The following is a 22,277-nucleotide window of genomic DNA, read 5'->3' as shown; positions in this document are numbered from 1 at the left end:
TATGAAAAATGTGGTGCCCATATTATGAAAAATGTGGTGCTTCCACACGCATACAAACTTTGAAAAAAAAAACATCCATGCTGTTTTGAGTGAGATACGGATTTCTGAATGTGTCCTGACTGTTCAAAATCTGCACGGCTTTCTACGTAACTAGCCGAGACGAGGGGCCTAGGGGGCTAACCGTTAGCATGCTAGCGCTAGCATGCTAGTTCGTTCTCAATGGCAAAACACTGAAACAACACACACGAATTCACCCTAATCTACAAAATAAATTGTATGGAACTACTTCCATGTCCCTGTTCTGCAGGTATTCCACGCAAAGTTGGAAGTGCGCCCTTGTTTAGAAGAAGTCTGCCGGCTAATCCTGCCTTGTACAGGCCGAAGTTGGAGAAACAGATAGCTAGCAATTGTGAGCTTACCTAGCTACTGAGCATGTGTGACTGCCAACAAAGATGTTACAGCAGTGAGAGGTCTCACTCTGTAGCTAAAACAGAGACCTGAACACAGGGTGAAAAGAGGAGCTGCAGCAATGTGCAGTACAACAACAATATGGTGTTTTTTTTTTTTTTTTAAATTAAACCATGTAAACCTATTCTGGTACAACCTCAAATTACAATTAGGAACCTGAAAATGAGCATAATATGGCCACTTTAAGCCTGACCACCGACTCTATACACGATGTGATACGTGTGTGGGCAGCTAAAAACCTGCTCACAGTGAAAAATGGCCAGTTTTAAAACTGAGGAGTTAGACACAACCCAGCTGTGTTTCGTTCACAAAGCCACACATCGAAGAACAAATGTGTGTTAATGAGTTGTCCTTGCATGAAGCTCAATCTGGTTAGAAGTCTTCGAGATGGTCTCTATCTTTAGCGGGGCTGTGTAAAATCAGACCGTGTGCTATGGAGCATTAATTTTACAGCTGCGACATTACATACATGCTAAATAAAATTCAGCTCACAGGTTAGCTTTAAAGGTTTTCCTCCAGTAGGCAGTATCCGCTACAGGCCATGAATAACAGCCACAAGACTCCAGCTTCATCAAGGTGGCACTGGGCCGTGTCAGCCCTTTTGGCCAAATGTAAATATGCACACACACATGCGCACGCGCACACACGCGCACGCACGCGTGCACACACACACGCACACACGCGCACGCACGCGTGCACACACACACGCACACACGCACACACACACACACACACACACACACACACACACACACACACACACACACACACACACACACACACACAGTGCAGCCTCGGAGACCAGCGGGAGGTTGATTAGCCAGTCCTGATAAATTGAAACGTGGCTTTAGAGAAGTGCCAGTATTTGGGTGCCCTGGTAAAAGCATTAAAAATGCAAAGCAGGGCCCTTTTAGCGTCTGCCATTGCACGCCTTGCATTTGAAGATAAATGCTGCACTGAAGTGCCTCGCCCGAGTAGCTGTGGCTGCGAGAAAAATCAGAAAGGTGCTTAATCCCTGAGAGCTCCAGCAGGGTCCTCGGCACATGTCTGGGCCCAGGGTTTCCAAACCTGAATAGAAAAACACATTAACCCAGACTGCCACACTCCGCTATTTCCCCCTCTAAGAAAGATAGAGTGCAGAGAGTGGACAAGTGGCTGAGACACTCCTCCTTTTCTTTGTTCATTTCTCTATTTGTAACAGACACTGTAGTCAGGGGCAGGTTTGGTGGAACTGACTCTGCTGTGGGCATCCATAGTCACAAGAGGAAAGTTCCTTCAAGTCCCAGGTGAGTAGTACTGGGTCACATATTGACAGTGGAAAAACAAAAGGGAAGAGAAAGAAACCCCCAGCCGCACCTCCTCCCCACCAAGCTGTCAGATATCAATCTGTAGTGTTTCTTGAGGGAGCGGGGAGGCTGCTCTGTATCGCAGGATCAGAGCATGGTCGGTACAGATAAGTAGGATCCAGTGAGGGATGGAGAGAGGGGTCTGTTCCCTCTCACAGCTGACACAAAATGTTACACTACAAGCCGACACAGTCCACATACTGTCGCTCTTTTATGGCCAAAGAAAAAAGTGGTGGTGAAAACAGCTAGAAGGTTTATGGCAACACTGACACAACCCTGACACCGTCGTAGCCTACACGGCTTTGAAAACTGTCTAACTGCCGGACCACCGACTGCTGTCACTGAACATTAAGGATCCCATATTAGGCTCATTTTCAAATTATATCTTGAGGTTTTGCCCAATCTGGAAGACATTCTGGGAAAAAAAATGAAAAAGGAGAACAAAAAAATCATTAAAAGCCTCTTGTATTTAATGTTGGATTTATGACAACAAAACTCAGTTTAAGAATAATTTACTGAAATGTTTAACAATATCTGCTAAATTATGTAAATTAAGATTATAAGCGAGACAAACACTACTGTGCATAGTCAGTGGTCACATATCACGGAAGTAAACCTTAGAAACTTTTTTTGAGAATGCACCACAGAGCAACTTTTAGAGGAATGAAGGGGGCTCCGCTATTAAAGTTGCATCCAGGTCCTAGAATACATCCATGGGGCATTCACATGTGCACATCTGCAGGTCTAAACTGTTGTTATTGTCATTTCCTCTAGGTGGCGCACGTCGGCACGTGTACTGGTCTGACAATGACGGAGCAGCTCCCCCTGGTGGAAAAGCTACAGCCTGCTAAATGTAGTGATGGGTATTGTTGAGATTCTTTCGATACTCATCGGTTCTTTTTCATTACTAAATAATTGCTTTTTTTTTTTAATATTTCATTTAAAAAAAGGAATCCCTAGCTAAATGTGAGTGAATTTGTGAGTCTGTAACATGCCACTTCCATGGGGTGCGTTGTATCCTAAAATCTGACAATTTGTTAGCTTCAGTTCTTATTCCCTCAACATTTTGAGGAAAAAAAAGACATGTTATCTACGCTAACAATTTTGTCCTTTTTGAAAACCTGTCACCTGTCTATTGTTTTATTGCAGACTTGAAAACCGTGAACCTTTAAGTCCTTAATAAGTTTGGACTGACATTTAACTGCATTTGTGCTAAATCTTCTAGAGATTTTATCTCAATGACTGTCAAGTGCACAAATCATTTGATAGTTTTTTCATAAACCAACTAACTTAGACACTCCACTGAGCTGCAGGCTGAGATTCTAGCCTTTTGAGTTTCGACTGTTTTTGCTTCCTCATATTTCTATGAGCCTATCTTTTAAAATACACTTAAAACTACAGAACTTTCTAGAGACAATGTCTCTGGAGGGCAGAGAAGCAAATAAAATAAAAAAAACATTGAATGCCTTGCTTTATCCACAGAAATCTGTGAGGGGTTTCTGGAGTATGTGACAGCACAGACTGATTTTAAACATTTGTTTTAATTATTTCCCACCAGGCTCTTCCCTCCCTGCTCCTGTATCCTGCCTCTAATCAAATGAAGTGATACAACAAAGGATAACAACATTTCTTTGTCAGTTTGAGTGGATGCATACTGCCTGAGCTCCACCGAGAACAAATCCACATCTGTTTTGTGTTTTTTTTCCACTGACTTTTGTATTCAGCAGCACTCTCTCCTGTAACAAGAGTCCTTTTGGTTACAAATGTTGATTCTCTGCTCACGGGAACACAATATCGCCGCGTGCAACTTTCTGATAACCTTAAGGAGAGCATGAGGCCAATGAGAACTCAAGTTGATTATTTGTAATCAATGCAGATCACTCAATTTGCCAACAGTGACATCAGCTGCACTCTGATTAGAGTGGAGGAAGAGTTTAGCACCCACAGGTTTTCATTATTTGTGATCTCAATATCAACTGGCGCAATTTACACATCGCGAAAGGCAGATACACATTGCGCAATCATTTTTTTTCTATTAGTTGAAAGAAAATATCTGTAGAAAACTGCACTTTGAAATATAACTGTCCTTTTTTTAGTGATGCCTTTCATATTCAAGTCAGTGTTCAATTTGTTCAATAAAAGAATGTTGGAAATGATTTCCTTTCATTTGTTTTAAATTCAACAAGAAATTTGTTGTATTTCAGCAGAAGCCTGAAAGCAGCAGAACTGAGAACACTTTAACCCTGTGAGGTCAAAGGACACACCGGAGAGTTCAGGCGACGTTTGACGACACTCCTACTCGAAAAGCGATATTACAAAATTTCATTTTAGACATTTAATTACTATTTTATTCATATATTACGCTACTTTTGCGAACCCAAGACTTTTGTAAACTCCTTTCAAGCAACAAAACAATTGAGTGTAGGTATATTTTCACAAGAGATTTGAGAAATATTTCCGCTTTAGGGCCAAATTATCTCTATACACGTTGTTCTGGAACAATTCTGGCCGTCACTATACAAAAAGCTGAATTTGTTGTGAACATTTTTACATGAAACACATGGGGATCAGTTATATAAAACACCCTTAAAAGGAGAATTCAAGAAGATATCTAAAAATGCCTTTAGACCTCAGAGGGTAAACATCTGTTTATTATTAATATCGTTATCGCGATATTTAGCGACTTTATCGCATATTGCATATTTCCCTCATATGGTGCAGCCCTAACTTCTACTGATCACATTTGAAATTCCCAGTGTGTCGATACACACCGTGCCTCTCACTTGATGTTTCTTGGGCTCTGGCGACATCTCCTGTGGGATGAATTTGATTGGTCCTTTGATCTGCCTCCTGGACCTCTTGGTACCGTCTGGTAGTGTCTCCATGGCGATATCGGCCTCATCGCTGCTGGCCTGGTCACACTCGGAGCATTGCCTGAGGAGAGGGAAGGAAGAGAACTCCTCTCACTGAACTGGATTGATTTTGTTATCACAGGTGCACATCTTCCGTCTTCACTGTAGAAAAACAACAACTAAGAAAAACAGGCTTTCACAGCTTCTTTTCATCAGAAGGGTGAAAACGTAAAAGAGACACAATAGGGCTGAGCGAAAAACAGAAAATCAATTCATGAACATGTTTGACTTTGCAAATTCTAATAATCAATGGCCTCTATTGGTGACGAGCAGCAACTGCAAAAACCTTGACAAAACCTTTTTTTCTATTTCTTAACTTTGGAGGCAGGCTATCTGTTCCCCCCCTGCTTCAAGGCTTTATGCTAAGCTAGGCTAACCGTGTCTTGACTCCAGCTCCGTGCTTAATACACAGACATGAGATTGATATTGATCTTCTTATCTCACTCTGGGAAAGGAAACCTAATAAGCCAATTTCCCAAAATGTTGAACTGTTATTTAAACTAAGGGAGGTTTTTATTTAAAGGACAAAACCTAGGGGTTAATAACACATGTGTACCGAGTCGACCGTTCTCTGGGATATGTTTTCATGCTAATCGAATGTGACCAGTTTTAGCGCAAACCGCTAATTAGCTTATAACGCTAGTCATCGAGGCACTCAAAAGTAAAAAGAAATCTCTATTTCTATAGCACTAACAAGGCTCAAAATAGCACCACATTTCCACGGTAGCATAATGAGGGTCACATGTAAACAGAAGCATTGAGAACTTTGTAAGTGTACAGACAATTTATTAAAAAGATAGTTTAGAAAGACAGTACTGTTCACGTATACAGGCAAGCGCCATCTTGGGAAAACAGTCACGATCAGTCGAACGCCGAACGCCGTGCATTCAGTTCAGCTCACGTTGCACGCCGTTTTGTCGTTCGATTGGTTGTGACTGTTTTCCCAAGATGGCCACATTTGATTAGCATGAAAACAAATCGCAGAGAACACACGTACACGTGTTATTAACCCCTAAGTTCATTTTGTCCCGGATTTGTGCGCCGGATTTGTCCTTTAAGCTTTGTGTAGAGATATGGAAATATTGTATGAATATAAATTCCATTTTTTACAGAGATTCAAGGTCCCCAGAGGCTGAATCCTCTGACTGCCCCGTCATGAGGTTCACATCTGTGGTTCTCAGTGAAATACCTCAACAACTATCAGATGACATTTATGTCCTCTGCAGAATGAATTGTGTTAACTTTGATTTCAGTATTTAGAAATAATGCAACTTGTTGGAAACGGGCAAATAATGATGCTAGCTAGCTATATCTTAAACAATTCTGTGAGAAATGGTATCCATTGACTTATCATCCACCACCATCATCCGGCCTGAATTTTAGATTTTTCCAATACTTGCAGCCTCAGCTGTACTTTGTGTTTACTGCACTAATGTTAGCTTAAGGCACCACTGTGCGCAAGTACAACTGGTAGCATTTCTGTAGAAACTTGTTGAGAGATCATTTGTAGTTTTTCGGGTGGATGCTGTTGTTTGATGATGTTGTTGTTTGTCATTGCAATATTTCAAAAATGTTCCTGAAAATATAACGCTATCTAGTGGACCGTATCCATCGAGCATTTCATATGTATAAATAGAATTAAAATATCAGCTGATCAATTTTCGCTGATCCTTTTTACCAACCCAAATTACATTAAAAAACACTGCATTCTAGGGGTACCTATTAAACTTGACACTGAGCGTGTGTATAAATTAAAGTCAACACCCGGAAATATGAGTGGAGATGATGGTTATCACTGTGTCTTGGTGCACACATCCCCATTAATGGACAAGAGAAGTACCACACTCAGCAACTGGTCTATGTCGATGACGTTCCACTTCCGGGATTGTTCCGGTGCCACCGGAAATTCCGCCAGATGTCCCTCATTTCTGCCGGATCTCCGTTACCTTCCTCTTTATTTGTGTTGGCGTTCTAAACTCTGGTGGATTTGTGAGGACTATGAGAGAAGACACACCAGCCCGATAATCGGCCGTCGGACCGTCTGGCGAGGTCGGTGACTCGAGTCTGTTCAGTGTGTCCCGTGCCGTCGGCCGTCCGAGGAGCAGTCGGCATTCATTTTGGCTGACCCGACATGTTCAGTCGGAGACAGGGCAGTCAGGACTCACCCGGAAATGGGGAGCGGATGAGCTTCTCAAAATCTGACGAAAATCTTTTAAACTGACCTTTGTCAATCTGAAATGAAGACAGATTCAGAAACTGCATGGCCTATTTCTCTCTTAAAATGTTTTCAGAAACACGTTTCGGTGAACTATTTTACTACAATATGAGATCGTATTCTGAACGAGCCGCCATGACAGTCTGGCTGTGAATTTCCGGAGAAAAAAGAACCACGTGACGCGTTTGTCCAATCAGCTGCCGGTTTTCATTTTCTGGTAAATAATCAGACTGTTAATGGAAACAATCCAGAGCAGCGCCGCCTGCTGCTATGGAGACGTATTACGTTTCGCGCAAGCGCAGAGCGTCCGACTGGCTTTTCTGCCGACAGTCGGCCCGTCTGGTTGGTGTGTCAGGGCCCTATGGTTAACTGCTCCTCAGATCTCTGCAGGGTAAATCCAGACAGCTAGCTAGACTATCTGTCCAATTTAAGTTTTCTGTTGCACGACTAAAACAACTTTTGAACGTACACATGTTCCACCAAAACAAGTTCCTTCCTGAGGCTATTCTGCAGAGGCACTGTCATTGTGTCAAGGACTTAGTGCAGCCCAAGGCGATTGTGATTGGTTTAAAGAAATGTGGACTCGACAGACCCTCTGGCAAAGCGGGACTATTACTGTGTTTTGGTGCTGATGATGGATCCCACATTCCCATTTATGGACAGTGGAGGAGTACAACCACAAAGTTCAGAGAAACAGAGGTAAACATCCTCGCGGTGCTGTACTGGAATCATTTCTGCGTTTGAAAAAGTCTATACCCAAACCTTATCAGAGGTCCTCGCCAATACACAACCCCAATAAGATAAAACTGATATTTACTGGATCAAGTCAAAGTTAGACCTGAGAATGAATACAGGTTCCGAGAACAAGCAGCCTCCGCTGTTTGTTGTACAGAAGAGCACAGTAGGCTGTAGTCTCTGTGACTTTTTATAAGTGCACAAGCGTGTAATTAGTTATGACTCTGCATCCACACATTTTTTATCATTCAAATGTTTTCTAATTTTCACTCAATAATCAAAAGAGCATCATGCTTAAAATGAATGCTAAATGAAATACTCCAGTCACAGACAGACTGTCTTAGACAAACACAAACACGTCCTGTGTTGTAATACCAGCTGCATCAATATTTCTTGAATTTACCAGAGAGAAAGAGAAAAAGCTTTTCTCTCTTTCTTCAAACAGTAGAAGCGATAGAATATCTTGGAACTATCATAAGTGGAAAAAACAGATGAACTATATCTCCTCTCTAGATAAGGAACTGCAGTAGTTGAGAGAAGATACTGACATTTCCACCATCTCAGCATCCATCATCTGATAATCCTGCTGCCACCTCAAAGGTCACCACTAATATGAATAAACAAACTCTGGAATCTTATGTGGTACTAGCAGAAAGAGAATGAATATGGAATGCAATCCCTGTTCATATCTACATAATTAAGATGTTTTATGATGTAAGTATCAAGTAGGATTGTCAAATGTATTGATTTTTCAATATCAATTCTCTATTTATGAAATAATGGATAATAGGGGTTTACGGATCAAAAAACTCACGGTTCGGATCACGGTTTTAAGTCACGGATCGGATCAATTTTTCGATTAGCACAAAAAATGGGGGGACCATATATTTTTTTAATGCTTTCCATTTATTACCTAAAGAACTGTCGTAAAACACCAGGGAGCAGAGTTAGCTTTCCCAGGAAAAACATAGGACTTTCACCCCAGAAATGCATGTTCCTTGGGAGTGTTTGTATCCAATCCACGATCTTTTTACTAAACTTAACAAGTCATCTTTGTGCCTAAACTTAACTGTCGTCGCCGCATAACGCTCACTTTTTGTCACTTAACCGTAATGTCCACCGAACCAACCAGCAGCTCGCTGTGCCCTGTACGCTCAAAGCCCCCTATTCTCGGGTAACTCAACTGCTGCTGATACGACGGAGCTGTAGCCGCCGTCATGGCTTTTCGAGTTCATCCGCTCCTCCGCGGCGGTCGCGTGAACAGCTTTTCACGGCAACCCTCCATAAAGACTAAGGCCTATCAGTCTACTTAAGTAACAAAGACAGTAAACATTTATTTCACACTATTATTATGGTTAAACTGTGCAATTAATCTGCGGTTCACATGCATTCCGAATCGTGTTGTGTAGTGTTGATGCGTACGGACCAAGGAACAACTACGGTCCGTTACACCACTAATTAAAAACCAGTATGCCATGCATTTCATACCAGGATGGCCCTACTTAACCATCTCTCACTGTAACCTAAACTGAGCCATTTGATTGGTGGAGCTTGTGGGCAACTATATGTAGAGTTGCAAAGTGGGGCTATTTTGGTGCCCCTGGTTCTGGAAGTTAAAAAATCCCATTCTTTTTTCCCCACAGACAATGTTGTCGGGCTCAAAGTTAGAGCGCTCACTTTCGGTCCTATAGTTTCAGCATGTGTCCTTAGACAGTGTTTGTCCCATGTATGGCTCCCCAACCCCCGCATGTCTTCATGTCTCTCACCAGTAGCTGTTCTTGGTCTTCTTGGGCATGCGTGTTAGTGGTGGCTCCAGGCAGCCCAGGTGGTAGTAGAGCTTGCAGGTGTCACACAGCACCAGCAGATGTTGGTCCTGGTTCTTCTTACAGATGCCACAACTGAAGGAAAAGGTGAAATTATGTGTGAGAAAAGGCTGGTTATTGGTTATTTAACCCAAAAAGCTGTGTCTGAGAAACGGTATGACAGATAAACCTTCTATATTGAGTTTTACCATATAATTAGGGATTCTACAGATGTAACCTCACACACTCAACCCCAAATGGTCTAAAAAAACATTGATGGACGTCTGCAGTACAACACACGTTTCTGCCCCTGGCATTTGATATTTAAAACGAGTGCACCCTGAGTTCACTAGCATTACTTTATCATTTAACCGTTATCCTTAATCCTCCCTAATCTTTCCTTAGAATCTCTCGGGACACTGTTCACCTGTAGAGGATTGCTGGCAGGCTGGATGACTTCCCTGGGGTTCCTCCCTCCTTCTTGCTGGGCTTCCTCTCTTTTGGGGCTTTCAGAACAGCTGGGGTGTTTAGTTTCTGCCACAAAAAAGGGAAGTGCACAAATGGTTTTAAGTTACAGCTATGAGCAGCAACATTGACAATGTCCCTACCTACGATGGCCCTTACCCTATCCTCACAGTTTTCACACGGATTGATTATTTCTGTAGGTAACAGTTCTGATCAAAACGGTCACTGAAGTTAGTGGATCTTTCCGAATGTTAGAAAAAAGCAATACAATCTTAATGTTTGCTATCGCTAAATCTTTTAAAAGGCAACATTTACTCAAATAAGCACTCGTTACAACCGAGGTATAGAGAAAAAAATGGTTCACCAAAATTAGAAGATTGGAAAAATGTTGCTTGGTCTCGATTTCTGCTGCAACATTAATATGGTAGGGTCAGAATTAGGCGTAAACCACATGAAAGCATATATCCATCCTGCCTGTATCAAGGCTTAAGGCTGGTGGTGGTGGTGTAATGGTTTGGGGGATAGTTTCTTCACACTTTGGGCCCCTTAGTACTAATTGAGCATCATTTAACACCACAGCCTACCTGAGTATTGTTGCTGACCATGTCCATTACTTTGTGATCACAACGCGCCATGTCACAAAGCTCAAATCATCTCAAACTGGTTTCTTGAACATGACAATGACTTCACTGCACACAAATGGCCTCCTTTTTTTCAACTGTCCACAGGGAGGTTTTATTTTACTTAATTATTTTAATTCCATCTTCTAATGCTAGAAACGCCATTAGCATGTTCATTAATCTCCACTGTAATGACCACAGTGTGATAAATCTGTAGCAGGAGAAGTTAACCCTCTCCTTGATTTCATGTTGTTGATGGAGAAGGAGAACCAGGAAATGATTCGGGGCAACGCAACCAAGCCACGGCCGAGCGACGTGTGTCACAGCAACGTGTAGTTACATTTTTCGAGAGGTGCCCGTCAGGCTACGGCGTAGGATCCGTGTCTCCACATACATACAGACTTAGCCACAGCGTAGATTTAACGCAGAAGCATAAATCCCGCTTTAGGGTTACCGACAAGTGACACTTAACTGAACACCTGCTTTGTGTTGGCCGAGAGTTTAGACTGTCCAAATAAAGCAGAGTTCCCTCCCAGCAGAGTTGTGAGCAAATTCGAAGGGAACCTGTTGCATGTTGCAGGTGAAAAGCAGCACCAGACAGCCAGTTTATTCTCCCCTGTATCTCAGGTGCATTGCTGCCATGCAGGTTAATTAGAAAACTTATCTCGTAGGGACCCAGTCTGTCACTAAACAGACAATGTGTTCCCTGCGGAAGCTTTAATCTGGGCGCGCTCGCTCTGCCTGCAGCGCTGAGGGAGCGTCCCCACGGGGAGGCCTGATAGATGGGGACAGGGTGACCAAAGCACAAGGGGCTGCTATCTCCTCAACCTGGACTGTAGTCCGCCTGCATTCGACCACGAGGAAGTGTCTCTGCTGCTGATATGGAGCAGTTTCAACATTGTTAACATGCTTTATCAGACAGATGAAGGCGTTTAAAGGTACTGATTATAAATAGGGAGTGGAAACAGCCAGGCACACAGACAAGCTTTTTGAGACAGCTTAAAAGCTGTCTCAACCCAAACATCAAAACATTACAGTGCAGGAGCAAACTGGGAACTTTCTGTTGCTGAGCACTTTCTTCATATTCAGTACAGTAAAATAATAAATATCAAGTTGTGGCGCAAAAAATTGCTTGAAGAAAAGCTCTGCAAAGGCAAGTGATAATATACTTCCACCGTGAGTAGTAGGCTTGGGCGATCGCCTATATTTTTAAATCATCCAATGGTGGTTACTCAAGATCACCGATATAGGATCTGATCACCAGTCTGACAGGATGGTTACATTGAACATGTAATTGGACATAACATATCATGGAAATGCGGAGCGGCTTTCACTTTAATCAATGAAACTGGCTACACCGGCTCGGCTGTCCTGCCTCCTGATTGGCTGACATGCAGCGGTACGGTAAGCTGACAACGTCTTGCTTCGGTAGCTCGACGCAGTTTATTTTGTCATATTCTTCATTACAGTAGCTAATTATCCACTTTACATTTAAACCTACACTAGTTCACTCAAGCACTCATAGCTCTCTTCTTTCAGCAACTTTCTCGCTAAACCCACAGTTGTTTACACGCTATAAGCACTGTTAGCTAATTAGCTTACTTAGCAGTTAGCAATGGCTTCTCACTCTCTGGCTCTCTGTTGATCAGCGTGTCAAATGTTTAGTTGTTCTTCTGCCTTCTATAGTGATAATTAGCGGTCCAAGCCCGAAGGGGCTGGGAATCGGGTTCACAGATCCAGTGGAGCTGTGGAACCCTATGTTTTCCTAAGGATTATTCTTATTATTCCAACCTTCTTCCGCCACTGAAACAGTTTCTACAGACTAAACCGCATGGTGGGGCGGTGCCTTGTTCAGGACTGGACTCAGGACTGGATTTATCGTAAACCTACTTTTTCGAACTCCTCCTAGACCATGCAACCGATCTGCAGGAAACTTGGTACGTAGCATCTCCAGACCGACCTGACAAAAATAATTTTATCAGATAAAAATTGCGTAAATTATGCACAAACAAATTTGTGTAGCTAGCTACGAAAACAAACTGCCATATGTCAGCCAAAATAAATGCTATCAATGCGAAACTTTAGATTCTTGTTTGCCATGACCCTCTGGGGATCCCCAACACATTTTACAAAAAATTGGCCTCTAGGGGGCGCTACAAGTACAAAAAGTTTATATCTCATGAATGGCTCATCCGATTTTTACGAAATTTGGAGGGTTCCATTTAGGACCACCCGAGGCCACGTCTAAAGTGGTGTATGGATTCGTGAAAGTGGGCGTGGCCTATAGGACCCACACTTGGATTCACCACTTACAGTAAAGTGAGCAACTTTAAATGTATAGGGTAGATGTACAATGGCTCATGGACCTCACCTACCAAAAATTACACTTGTGGACCACTAGGTGGCGCTATAATGACGTCAAACGGGTTTTTTACCTATAACTACCACATTACACATTGCACACTAGAAAACCTTGCATTCATGTGTTCCTTGAATCAAGCTGAATCTAAAGATATAGGCCACGCCCATTTCCGATAAGAAGTTTCTTCGCAATATCGCGCAATGTGCAAAGCAAACTTTTTCTAACTCCTCCTAGCTAGCTACAAAACACAAACTTCAGCATATCTTGGCCAAATTAATTGCTATCAGAACAAAAACTTGGTATTCCTATTGGCCTTGCCACCCCGAGGCTCTGTACCAAATTTGGTTAAGATCGGCCATTGGGCGTTTAGCCCTATAACTCACAAACTGTACATCACACATTTAAAATACTCATATCCACGTGTTCCCTGAATTCAGATTAATCTTCTGATATAGGCCACGTTTAGGCCCCATTTTCGCCTAGACTTTAATGCGCGAAAAATCGCGATTTATCGTAAACCTACTTTTTCGAACTCCTCCTAGACCATGCTACAAGAATTTTGCTAAGTTTACCCAATTACCAACCAAACAAAATTTCATAGCTAGCTACCAAACACAAAATTCAGCATATCTCGGCCAAATTAATAGGTATCAAAGCAAAACTTGGTTTTATTGTTCGACATCCCACTTCGAGAGACTGTACCAAATGTGGTGAAGATCGACCATTAGGGGGCGCTATAATCAACGTAGACGCGTTTTGGCCCATAACTCAATCAATGTAAATGGGAAATTTCCCCATTTGCCAGGTCGTCGGGGGCGACTTGCGCCGGGGACCTTCAAAGGACAATGCTGGAGCAAATCCTGGCAGTGTGCATTGCAGGAGGGCGTGTCAGCCTGGCCAACCATATAAACAAAATACCTGTTTAAGCTCTATTCAGTGATGGTCTTGGCCTCTTGGTCGCCCTCAGTGCCCCCCAAAGCACCTTCAGTTCTGAACTGTGCCAGATGCTTGGACCCCGGATATCAGAGATGGGGACTCGAGTTTGAGACTCGGACTCGAGTTGCACTTAAGTCGCACACACAGTGACTTAAGACTTGACTTGAGACATGTCACTTTGGCTTCAAAAACGTCATACAACAAAGCCCAAACAAAAGCAGCGCTGCACGCTAAATATGTGGTATCAAGATAAAGGATTCTGGCTCAACCACATCTCAGTTTATCAGGCACCTGAAAACGCACCCTGATAGGTTAGCAAACATGTTTAGCTCAGCATTAGCCATCTAACGTTACCTTGCTTCTTGCTTTAGCTACGGCCTACGGGAGGTTAACTCCGACTGTCGTAGGTCAGAAGTCAAGAAAAGATGAATGAGCGTTTGTTTGTTTGCGAAACTTATGGTAGTAGATTTGCGTAATAATTTACGTCCCGCTGGCTGCAATGCTTTGAATTCCTTATATATAGCTCTGCAGTGCTCTGAGCAGCCTGGATGGAACGCAGCAGGTGATACAACATTCACTATAACAATGAGAGACTTGAGACTTGACCTCTATCTCAAAGACTTGAGACTTGACTTGGACTCTAGCTCAGAGACTTGTGAGCATCTCTGCTGGCTATATGCTGGTGTTTGGTGTTTTAATCCCCCAACGTCGTCTTCCAGGCTGCCTTGAAGTCAACGGTGGGGGCTTAAAACACCATCAAGCATATATGCTTGCATGTCTAATTAGGGGTCCAAGCCCGAGTCTGTAAGAACGGGCAATAGCAAAGCTATGCCGTTCATACAGCAGGGCTGTAGAACCCTATTGTTTTTCTACTGATTAATCATACTACATTATTAGGGGTCCAAGCCCGAGTCTGTAAGAACGGGCAATAGCAAAGCTATGCCGTTCATACAGCAGGGCTGTAGAACCCTATTGTTTTTCTAAAGATTTTTATTATTCTTCTCCGCCTAAAACAAAAGTAGACCTACTTCCACCACTAGGTGGCGCTATAGCAGAAAAAATGTGTTTGGCCCTATAACTCCCACACCGTACACCGGACATTAAAAATCCATATATCCACGCATTCCCTGGATCCAACTGAATCACGTGATATAGGCCACGCCCATTTCCGCCTAAACTTTTATGCGTGAAAAATCTCGATTTATCAAAAACCTACTTTTTCAAACTCCTCCTAGACCGTGCGACCGATCGGCACGAAATTTGGCAGGTAGCATCTCCAGATGGGCCGAACAAAAAGTTAATAAAAAGAATTTTGATAGGACAAAAATTGCGCATATTACGCACAAATAAATTTGTGTAGCTAACTATGAAAACACCAACTTTGCCATATCTCGGCCAAAATAAATGCTATCAACGCCAAACTTTAGATTCTTGGTTGCCATGACCCTCTGAAGGTCACCCACACGTTTTACAAAAATTTACCACTAGGGGGCGCTACAAGTACAAAAAGTTTATATCTCGTGAACCGCTCATCCGATTTTTACAAAATTTGATGGTTACCATCTAGGGACACTCCTGAGGCCATGTCTAGAGTTGCGTACTGAGGGGTCAAAGTGGGCGTGGCCAATGGGACCCAAGTCTAGATTCACCACTTACACTAATGTGAACAACTTTAAATTTACAGGGTAGATAGACAATGGGTCATGGACCACACCTACCAAAAATTACACATGTGGACCACTAGGTGGCGCTATAATGGTTTTTTGCCTTTAACTCCCACATTACACATCGCACATTAGAAAACCATACATCCACGTGTTCCTTGAATCAAGCTGAATCACATGATATAGGCCACGCCCATTTTTGCTTAAAATCTTTTTCGCAAAATCGCGCAATACCAACTTTTTCGAACTCGTCCTAGGCCGTGCGACGGATCAGCACGAAACCTGGTATGTAGCATCTACAGATGAACCTGACCAAAAGTTACCCAAGGAATTTTGCTACATTAAAGTTTGCGCATTTGACGACCAAACAAATTTTCCGAGGTAGCTACCACACACATATCATATCATATCATATCTCGACCAAATTAAATGTTATCAGCAAATAACTTGAGATCATTGTTCAACATCCCACTATGATGCTCTGTAAAAAATTTGGCAAAGATCGGCCTCTAGGGTGCGCTATAAGCAACATTTATTTGTTTTGGCCCATAACTCAATGCATTTGAATGGGGAATTTGCAATTGCAATATCTGTGCCACAGTAAATGCAATCAACACAAAAGTTGTGATGCTCGTTCGGCATGCCGCTCTGAGGCTCTGTACCAAATTTGGCGAAGATCGGCCATTAGGGGGCGCTATAATCAACGTAGACCAGTTTTGGCACTTTTACTCAATGTTAATGGGATTTTTGCAATGGAAATGTACCACAGACCTTGCAGCTCACACTTCTCAATAATTGCTGATGTTTGCCTCCTACCCTTACATTTTGGTTTTCGCTTTTGTGTGCTCCTCTGGTTTTTTACAATAAACAAACTTCTTAACCCACTTGGCAAAGTTGCTACAACCTTCACAGTGGACAAATTCAACTCTTTTCTCTCACTTTTTCAATCCAAAATCAACACCATTCATAGGCACCGATACCGTGCAATTAAACACTGCAGTTGGTGCTAAGTGGAGCATCTGTTATAGTGTGATTGGTTATGTTGGTGGCATTGATTCTTAATTTCCCACGAAGCACCCATGGAGGAAAACATAAATCGGCGTCTATGACGCCATTTGCAACAACTTGACCACCTCCCCTGCTCCTTCAACCACCATACCTGCCTCCACCCTCCAATCACTCTCTCATTTCTCTCTGCTATCCCCTGTGGTCAGGGGGATTAAGAAGTTTGTTTGTTGTAGAGAATTCTTAAAGGTAGTCAGCATATGCATGGAGGTGAAGTGTTGACCGCTACGTTTGCAACGGCGACGTACCGCAGACGTCGCGGCTTGCGCCTCTCGATATTTAGCGACGTTTGCCTCCCCGCCGCCGGGCTTCGGGTTCGGCTTTTGCGTGCTCCCCCGGGCGTCGGGGGCGACTGCCGTGGGTGGCTTGGGCCCCGTCATAACTGCTTGCAGTTCTAGTTGGCATTATTTTTCTGTTGATCAACACTAAACTGGACTAGACTGTAACACTTATCCCTGTCATAATATCTGCTGCCTAGTAGCTGTTTGTGCCTCATGGCATTTATGCAGACAAGTGTAAAATGTCTTCTGAGTGTTTTCTTGTGAAGTTGCCAGGAGTGCTACACTTCCAGGAGCATCAGGAACAAAAGCACTGACTTGTGTACTGGAAGAAGGATGAGAGACCCAGTCGGGGACATCAATAATTTCTGCAAATGCACAGACAGGATGACAAATAGGAGATGAAAATGTGGCAGATAGATGACACAAAAGCATGCGGTGCTGTGACTGATGTTGCTACTTAAATTGTGCATGTTCATAATTAGGTGATTTATGGTGGTCATTGCAGATTCACTGCCAGACCCCTTCTAGTTCATGTCCATTCTGCTGCCTCGCCAACGCATTAACATCATTTGACCATTTATCAGCATGGCTCATACTCCCAATGACCGTACTTTTAATAAGGTTTTAAATGGATTTAGCTGGTACTTATATACATAAAACCCAAAATTAGTGACTACACTGTCCCAGGCACCAAGTTGGAAATATCAGTTTTCTTGAATGATTTTAGGTAAGGGGTCAGAGTTAGCAGCTTCCTCTAAACCTTGACGTCAAGACACTAGCGATTGCTGTGAGTGACTAGAAATACTGACTTAGGTTATGTGATAATATTAGTCCCATGTGACTTGGCATCTCTGTGATTTGGGGTCATATTTTTGTTTTGGGCAAGGTTTTTTGCTTTCTCATTGTCTTCCTGCCTTTTTTTCCAAATCGAGCATTATGGATGCTGCGTTGGCAATTATGAATTTGTTTTGACAGCATTTTGGTTGCAAATTCAGGAGGCTCATCTCGCTACACAGCATGGCGACCCATTGCAGAAAGACCAAGCTCAAATCCATCAGAAGAGCGAAATCTCGAAAGATGATGAGATGGATGACATGCAGGCTCAAAGAGGCTCGCAGAGCCTTGATTTCATATCTGGGGATAATGTCAGTACATTTCAATAAAAGACAGACTTTGCATTTTTCCATGGGAATGCACCGCATTTTAATTTCTAAATCTGGTAATACTAGTCCTGTGTGAATAGGGCTTAAGAATATTATGGACAACGAAAAGACATATCTCTCTATGTCTATCTATTCAGTCCCATTCATTTTCTCCATAACAATTTTGACCAGCCTTAATGTCTAAACCATCCATGGTAGACTGACCACGAGCGCCGAGGTTGTGAAATGAAAGTTTCTGCTACTGTAGAAGCCAGAAGTCTGTATGAAATCAAGAAAAACATGTTCAATTTGCGATCTTATGGAGAAATACTACACTACCCACAATCCTTAGCGTAACAGCGACGTTTCTGATTGGTGGAACTCGCTGTTACCATGGAAATGTTTAGACTTTGCTGCTGTTCTAGCTAGCAGTTGATGAGCCTGCTGAGAGGCTGGGGGCTTGTGATTGGTGGCAAATCTCAATAATAGTGGCATTGTGAAATACAAAACATTTTCGAAAAAGGGCATTTAAAATAAAGACTTCATTAAATAATAATCAACTAAATTAAACTTTTAACTATAACATTTCATAATACCGAGTTCTAATTCATTTATATATTTTACTCTATTATCTGATCAATTACTTCCAAAATATGTACCAAACATTTTACAAAAAACCTGATTTAGTTTGAAGAAAGGCGTGTTGGGCTGACGCTGCTGGTTTATCACCAGAAAAACCTAAACACTGCAGGATGACGTTATTCTCTCAGGGACATCCTATCTAAATTCTCCCCATGACTTGTGTGTAAAATCAAGTTCTAGTCTGTTCCAACAACAAAAAGCTCCCAGTCTATTTTTGTAGAGTTCACATTCATTAAATAACCCATCAGCCATAGTGGCACATCTTGGCAATTGGTTGCCATAGGAACAAGAAGCTTGAGACGGCTTTTTCTTCCCCACAGTCAAGGTCTGACTTCATGGCAAATGACAGGTCAATCAGTTGGTACAAAATGAGAGGGTTTTTATAAAAAGCAGGGTTATTACAGACGGTCTCAACCTACTATTTGGCCACGAGGGCTGCTACTCGCAATCTGGATAACTCTCCATCACAAATACTTGCTATGCTAAAAAAGGAAATCTATAAACAAGAGGGTTCCGTCAACTTTCTCAACAACTAATCTGTGCGTGGAGAGTAGAATGGAGGGTTGGAGGGGACAGAAAAGGGGGGAAATGGTGTGTGAGCAGCAAGTGGGGGTGGTACCTGGCCCAGGATGCCCCCCAGCAGAGTCCACATGGCCTGGCCTTCACTCCGCAGCTCTCCATTCACATTCAGCAGCTCCTCCAGGGACTCACAGAGCTGCAGGAGGGGAGAGGGGACAACACACACACACACACACACACACACACACACACACACACACACACACACAATTAAGCATATATGTTACATAAATTCTTACTCAAACTCATTTTACGCTGTTACAGGTCTATTAGTACCTACCTACCTATATATCTTCAAAGATTCTTGTAACCTGCAATTATCTGGGATTTGTAAGGAAATGGTAAAATGGTGTATGTTAAAAGCAGCAGAAAGCATAAACATTAAATAAACACGCAGCCGCCGAAACTTTTAACCGTACGCAGTTAGCAACATTTGCTTACGTTAGCACAACAAGCTGATTGGCGTGCGAGTCGCTCACACTATGGTGAACAAAATGAAACGTCGCCGCTGGAAGATGCGCCTGCGGGTTCCTGGTCCGCTACAACAGCAACGGAGAAAGAGTTGTGTGTAAGACAAAGACGGATTGTCGACGTTGCTCCACAGTTGTAGGGGATGTGAAGGGAAACACACCGAACATGCACATTCGACAGCATCACCCAGGTGTACCGATCACTGGGACAAGGAAAAAGCAACCCCTATTTTGTATTTTATAGCATAAGAGATGCTTTTCAGTTTAATAGCCTGCTGTGACCTGTGTTTGTTCAGTTTCCGCACAGTGTAGTACAAGTTAATTAAATACAATGGCTCAGGACACTTCTCATATAGAGCAGGTCACTCTATATTTACAGAAGTGTTTGAAATGGTCCTTATTTTTCTAATGAAAATAGTTTACCATCAGTCCCCAGCAAGAGGAGTTTGTCTTTGCCACTTGCACTTCTGTCTGTTCAAAATAAATGAAAGGAAACCTATCTTTGTTTGTTGGAATTTTTTTCTGCTGTACCGAACTTGCACAGAACCATGACTCTAAACCGGAACTGTGGCTTCTGTGTACTGTTACACCCCTAATTATTACAAATATCAGTGTGATTTCTAAATGAGATTTCCCTCTGGTTCTGGTATCTTCTGGTTTTGTGTAGTACAGTGAAACAGACCGATCCGAAGTCTAATAGATAAAAGCTACGCCCTAGCGTTGGCTCAATTGGCTTATAGTCACAGGGGTAGAACAGTAGTGGGAAGGGTGACGATTTGAGTGAAAACACGACTGACTATAAGCTAGGGCTGTACGATATGAGGAAAATATGCGATATGCAATAACGTTGTTAAATATCGTACAAACGAACACTGAACTGAATATAACAGGTACCACCAAAAAAAGAATGACCGTTACATTTTTAACCCCCTGAGGACGAAAGACGCACGGTGCGTCCAAACGATGTCTGACAAAACTTTCCAAATGATAGAGTGTGGTCTAGACCTACTCTATCTGTAAAGTGTCTTGAGATAACTCTTGTTATAATTTGATACTATAAATTGAATTGAAAACTCCTACTCAAAAAGCGATATTACAACATTTATTTACTATTTTAATCATATCATAACCTAAGACTTTGGTAAAAACCATTTTAAAGTGCCCATATTATGAAAAAATCACTTTTTCTGGGATTTGGGGTGTTATGTTGTGTCTCTGGTGCTTCCACACACATACAAACTTTGAAAAAAATCCACCCATGGTGTTTAGAGTGAGATACGGTTTCTGAATGTGTCCTGCCTTCAGTCTCTGGGTGAGCTGTTTAAAATCAGCATGGCTTGTGACATCACAAGCCGAAACGAGCAGGCTAACCGCAACCATTAGCTCGTAGCGTTAGCATGCTAACGCTATGGCTAACGCTAGCATGCTAACGCTAGCATGCTACCTCGTTCTCAATAGCAAAGCACTGCTACAACACACACAAGTTCACCATAATCTACAAAAGAACTACTTCCATGTGCGCCCTCATTTAGAAGTCTCCCAGCTAATCCTGCCTTGTAACTGACCAAAGTTGTAGAAACAGCCTTTCTTTTACTGTCTATGGAGCTAGCTAGCTGACATGATCTACATCTGAGCTACTGGGCATGTGCAGTGCAATCAAAGATAGTACAGAAGAAGAAGAAGAAAAGAGGTCTCACTCTGTAGCTAAAACAGAGACCAGCTGAAAAGAGGATCTGCAGCAGTGAGAGACAGCGGTGCAGTACAACACAAATATGGTGTTTTTTGAAAATTAAACCATGTAAACCTATTCTGGTACAACCTTAAAATACAATTAAGAACCTGAAAATGAGCATAATATGGGAGCTTTAAGCACCGACAATTTGTACAACACAAAATGCCCTCAGACCTCAGAGGATTAAGTGCCATTTTCTACTAATATTTTCTTTCAACTAACACAAAGAGTGTCAATCGCGATATGTCGCAGCCTTTCGCGATGTGTTTAATGCACCAGTTGATATTGCGATGACGATAAAAAAAAAACAACAATATATTGTGCAGCCCTACTATAACCCAGCCTTATAAATATTAGAACGTCTGCAGTTGCGCCATTTATGTTGCAGGTGAAGTGTAAGTTCAACACTTCATATGATCTGCAAGAGTTGAGCCACAAAGTAAACCTTGTTCTGGGCTCTGCTAATATATATCAGTCAAAGCCAGACTTGTAATGGCATTCTTCCACTGGCATTTTCTCCAAGGCCAAAGTCATGTAAGAGCAGCTCAAGCAGAGCAATTAGCAACACACACTCCATTAATAACGCTTAACACGCACGGCAGAAGACTGGACGCAACATTAACTCTTGTGACTTTTACTCCGCCGCTCTATTCCCTTCCTCATGTTGACAGATGGAGCGGCAGCCTCGACAGAGGTCACATGTTTGAGGAGAGATGAGAGAAAGGCTCACACAGGATTCTGTTTTTATCATGTAGCACAGTACAGCCATGACTAATGTGGTGACATACTTGCACAAACTGAGCTAAACATTGTTGATAAGAAACCGAGGGAACAAATGATC

General features: G+C 42.4%; 1 protein-coding gene across 8 annotated transcripts in view; it reads right to left on the bottom strand.

Moving 5' to 3' along the window:
• Nucleotides 1–22,277, bottom strand: part of phf14 (PHD finger protein 14) — a 119,755-nt gene that overhangs the window by 55,751 nt on the left and 41,727 nt on the right. For 5 of the 8 annotated variants that reach the window (XR_004101393.2, XM_031278609.2, XM_035992893.1 and 2 more), the window contains exons 11-14: nucleotides 19,275–19,370; nucleotides 9,906–10,012; nucleotides 9,443–9,574; nucleotides 4,586–4,748 (exon numbers count right to left, since the gene is read on the bottom strand). Coding sequence is in view for 7 of the 8 variants with exons in the window: in XM_031278609.2 (XP_031134469.1) it covers nucleotides 4,586–4,748; nucleotides 9,443–9,574; nucleotides 9,906–10,012; nucleotides 19,275–19,370 (498 nt within the window). In the remaining variant the exon portion in view is untranslated. The remainder of the gene's footprint in view (nucleotides 1–4,585; nucleotides 4,749–9,442; nucleotides 9,575–9,905; nucleotides 10,013–19,274; nucleotides 19,371–22,277) is intronic. The other 3 variants (XM_031278608.2, XM_035992895.1, XM_035992894.1) reach the window with 1 other exon arrangement.

This window comes from Sander lucioperca, chromosome 16 (genome assembly GCF_008315115.2).
Source record: "Sander lucioperca isolate FBNREF2018 chromosome 16, SLUC_FBN_1.2, whole genome shotgun sequence".
NCBI classification, from domain to species: Eukaryota; Metazoa; Chordata; class Actinopteri; order Perciformes; family Percidae; genus Sander; species Sander lucioperca.
Note: the sequence above shows the minus strand (reverse complement) of the source record. Positions and strands in the feature narration are given on the sequence as shown.